This window comes from Prunus persica, chromosome G6, assembly GCF_000346465.2.
Source record: "Prunus persica cultivar Lovell chromosome G6, Prunus_persica_NCBIv2, whole genome shotgun sequence".
NCBI lineage: Eukaryota > Viridiplantae > Streptophyta > Magnoliopsida > Rosales > Rosaceae > Prunus > Prunus persica.
Window position 1 is genome coordinate 13198156 of NC_034014.1, and position 4661 is coordinate 13202816.

General features: G+C 33.6%; 1 protein-coding gene across 2 annotated transcripts; it reads left to right on the top strand.

Moving 5' to 3' along the window:
- Positions 1369-3839, top strand: LOC18773852 (non-specific lipid transfer protein GPI-anchored 2). 2 transcript variants are annotated; one of them, XM_020565016.1, is made up of 3 exons: positions 1369-1853; positions 3411-3467; positions 3571-3839. In XM_020565016.1, the coding sequence occupies exons 1-3, from the start codon at positions 1496-1498 to the stop codon at positions 3687-3689; spliced, it is 534 nt and encodes a 177-aa protein (XP_020420605.1). In that variant the 5' UTR covers positions 1369-1495; the 3' UTR covers positions 3690-3839. The 2 variants fall into 2 exon arrangements, with proteins under 2 accessions (XP_020420605.1, XP_007205989.1); XM_007205927.2 differs by having other exon boundaries at positions 1448-1853; positions 3565-3839.

The window sequence follows — 4661 nt, forward strand, 5'->3', positions numbered from 1 at the left end:
TTTTGTACCATTTTTTCTTATTGTCAATGTCCAAGAAAAATAATGAGCAATTTTGATAAACCCACCAATTTTCTACAATTGACATTTGCATATGGACAAGTGTTTGGGCAAATTTGGTTTGAATAAACCAGGGATTCAAATTTGGTTGCGGTTGCGTCTATTGGGATGCTAGACTGCCTACGTACCCTTGACGGGATCAAACCGACATAGTTCCAAATTTAGAAATTAAGGGGTAAGTGTGGCCCACTAATTAAGAATTTGTGTTTGAGAGATTTGAATGTGAACTCATTGAAATTTGCAAGGGTAGATGACCCATGAGAAAATTCAAAATGGTTTTGTACCATTTTTTCATTGTCAATGTCAAAAAAAAGAAAAAGAAAAATAATAATAATGGACAATTTTGATGAACCCACTAATTTAATTTGATCATTGACACATGCATTTATATCCATGCATGATTTGGAGGATTTGAGATTTTTTCCCTAATATAAAATGACCAAAAAGGAAATATTGAATTGTGAAACAAATGTAACCCTACTCACTATGTTCAACCTTAATCCAACTTCATCCAATCTCACGGTATAATTAATTTAGGGAGAAGCAAACCCAACATCCCCAGCAGCCCTCTGCAATTACAAGGTGATGCATCGATGAAAACCACCTATATGTTCGTCATTCTTACTTCATTTCCATACGCAACGCAAAACATCATGTTTCTGCTTGAGCTAATCCCATTACCAAAAGAGTACACACAAAAAATTTTCAAGACAGATCATGGAATTTCTTATAAAGATATACGAAGAAGTAAATCTTTCATTTCATTCGATGCTTATTTCAAACAATTTGGGGTTGCCTTCTGTATCTGTGTTCTCAATCAGTGGCGCATTTGAGAAGCTTCAATTTCCCGTGCTTGTTAATGAACTGTGGTTGTTCAGAATTCGAACTCGTCGCAACAAGCTCTCGAATGGGTTTGGTGTTGTGTGATAGAGTGTATTTGAGTATATTAATGATATTTTTGATAGTTAAATAGGGTGTACTTAGTTAATTTTACATTTTAATTTAAATATTATTAAATCATAAGGAGTACTAAGTTAATTTTAGAGTTCGTTTAACATCACCCGAAATTTGAATGGTAGGTTGTTAGAGTGAGCAAAAATAGAGAACACTGTTTATGAAATGAAATTGTTTGTGGTCCTTCCATAAAAACGTACAAATTTGAATAAAGAAAATGCAAGAGTAAGTCTTTACGTTCACAACTAGATCCCAAAGAGAGAGAGAGAGGGGCAGGCAGGAGGATGGTGAAATTAATACATTGATCATAAATTAAATGACCGATGGTTGGTTATGGCTGGTAGTTGCACGCATTTATTATTAATTTCGGCTAGCCCAAAATTCAGAACAAAAACAAATCCCTTTCTCACTCAAGCAACCCAATATTTAACTTCAACCCCCACTCACTTTGAGCAGAAACAAAAAAAAATTACGACACAGAAAAATGGGCAGAGCCATCATGTTGTTGATGATGATGACTACGACGACAATGCTACATGCCGTTTTGGGGCAGGAGGCCCCGGCTCCGGCTCCGGGGCCGGCGTCGCCGGATTGCCAAACGGCCGTTCTGGGGCTGGCGGATTGCCTGTCGTATGTGATGCCAGGCAGCAATTTGACAAAGCCGGACAAGCCGTGCTGCCCTGAGCTGGCGGAGCTAGTGAAAGACAACCCAATCTGCTTGTGCAGTTTGCTGGCCAACAGCAACAGCAGCAACAGCGTCGGCCTTGAAATTGATGTCAACAGGGCTCTTAAGCTTCCCACTGTTTGCAAGGTTTCGACGCCCCCTCCTAGCACCTGCGAACGTACGTCTAATTTAATTCCTTAATTTAATTTATTTTTTTTATACGAGCGATAGTTTAAATTACTCTAAATTAATCAGCTTTACTGATAGCGGATTCCAATCTTCATTAGATTTTAAATAATTTTGCATTGCACGTAGGCTTAGTTTTCTTACAATGAAAACGTGCACCCTATCTCATATCAACTACCAAGTTGGCTTTCTCTGTAGGTTATTGATGCCGCAGCTACCTTTAATTTTTAATTGAATTAACATTTAATTTTTTGCTAAATAATTGAATTAATTTTCAGTAACTATGAAATATTATTTGTTTATTTATTAGTGCATAGGTGCATTATTTAAGTTTGACTCTCTTTTTAATTAATAACACGTATTATTCCCGTATTATTCAGGTATTCAAAAATTTTTTAAATTGAATTTGAAAATTACAAAATTCATAATACTATTTCCCTTTTTTTTTTGGTGTGAATAATACTATTTTCTGGCTTAATTATTAATTTATTGTTAATATTAACAGAATCATTTTTTTCCTTTTCTATTTTGAAAAATAAATTTTAGAATTTGCTGAATCATATTGATGATATTTTTCCAAAAGTGCCCAAAAATGATTACGGAAAAAAAAAAATCCCCACCAAATCTAGAGCAAGAGCACCGACTTTGCTTTTATTTTTATTTTTTGGGTACATGACTTTGTGTTTATTTTATGAACAGAAAAGGACAGATAGCCTTCTATCTTGGACTTTAAATTTTCCGTTCGGCTAGTTGGTGGCCTTTTTCAATGGAATGTAGTAGCATGATGCATCTAGAATTAATTACTCGTCAGAAATTATGTCAAAATAAATTACCCACTTTTCGGCTTATATATATTTTGTTTGTGAGGAAATTAATTCACGTTATATAATATAAATAGATAATAAGATTGATATTTTTCATTTTTAGGATATATTATTAATAAATATTCACTTATATTATTACAAATAGATAAATTATACTATAAAATTATCCGCATATATATCATACTGTGATTTATTTAAAAAGAAGAATTCTATGAGTCAAGTATTTTCCTTCCAGTAATGTCCTCACAATCAGAATCAACGTCATGATCGACGCGCGTGAGTAAACAGCTGCCAAACCTCCCGCATTTCAATGCTCTCACCAATCTCCTTAATGGTTCCTGCCAGAAAATTCTCTCTCATCACATGTCGCCGAATAAAAGAAAGCAAAACACTCACATGGTCTCTATTCTTCTGTCCACAAGTACAAATTTGTGGCCAAAAGTGATTTACAGTATCTATTCTACAGTTGACCATAGAAAAGTCAGTTTAAAAATTAACGAGTTTCACTGTCACATTTTCATTAACGCCTTAGAATACACGTGTTTGGGTATGCTTTTTCAGAAGTGCTTATGTAAGTATTGTTTATGCTAATAGCGATTCTATAAATCACACATAAAAGTGGTTTTGATATTTTATTTAACGGTTAGCTAAAAATCACTTGACATATAAATTGCTCCAATTGGTCATACTAACCCTTTTTTTAATTTTTTGGCTGAATTTTACAGTTCTTGGAATTCCAGTGGGAGCTCCCACAGCTTCTGAAGCGCCAGCTAACTCTCCTGGTATGTTTTTGCTTTTAATTAAAGCTATAATAATACATATCCCCAGAAAAAGCATTAAAATTTAGTTACAGAATTCTTCTAATTTTATTATTTATAGGTTCAGGGCTTACACCTCAAGGACCCTCTGCTGCCACTTCACCAAAGAGTGGAGCTTCAAAGACTGCCAACTCTGTTATGGCTTTCCTTGCTGGCTTAGTTATTGCAGTTCTTCCCATTTGGTGATTCATTTGGATTTAGATTTCTTTCAAAATTTTCATTTAATCGATTGTTGTTGTTGCCAGATGATATGTTAATGTTATTAACTCCATTATATTATTAAGGATTTCTTATTTACATCACATAATTAAAACAGAGCACTATATTTATTTAGAATCGGAATTATTTTGAATGTGACTGCAATTCTGGCAAATATGAGTTGGCTTGAATGCGATGTGTTTGAGAAAAAAAAAATTATAAAATTGTTTTTTCTTTTTATGTAAGGTTTAAATATTTCATTGTAAATCACAAGGTACATTACTTTTTAAGAGTCAAGCCAAACTCAAACATCTTACTAATCCCTAGGAGTTGGATTGAGGCGAATTAGATTCTAGATTCTTATTGAAGTTGTTTACTAAACTATATAATTAGATTCTAGAATCTTATTGAAGTTGTTTACTAAATCATATAGAATTGGGGTACGAAGAAAAAGAGAGAAAAGGAAGAAAATTATATGGCGGAGGTAAAGAAGAAAAAAAAAAAAGGCAAAACGTCACTTTTGGTCCATATGGTTTATCACTTTTACCATTAAGGTCGTGTGGTTTCAATTTGGTCATTTTTGCCAGGAAGGGAGAGAGAGAGATGAGCAAACTCTCGTGGAAGAAGAAAAAGAGGAAAACGAAAAGGGGGGAGAGAGAAATCAGTTGGGTATTAAATGAGTTATATTTAAATCTAAACTATAGAAGCCATCCAATAGTTGAAAACAAAAGTACATAACAGTACATAACGGCAATAATCAAATAAATGGATGAATACAATACTTTCTATAAACCTTGAAATATTCACGAAAATAATTAAATAGATAAACATTTTTCCAATTTTGCTAATTTTTTACAAAGGTAATCTTGGAATGATGACTTAAAAAATGAATGGCTTGGATCATGGGATGACATCATAGAGTAAACTCAAATGAGTGATCAGAGTCCTATTAACTTACTG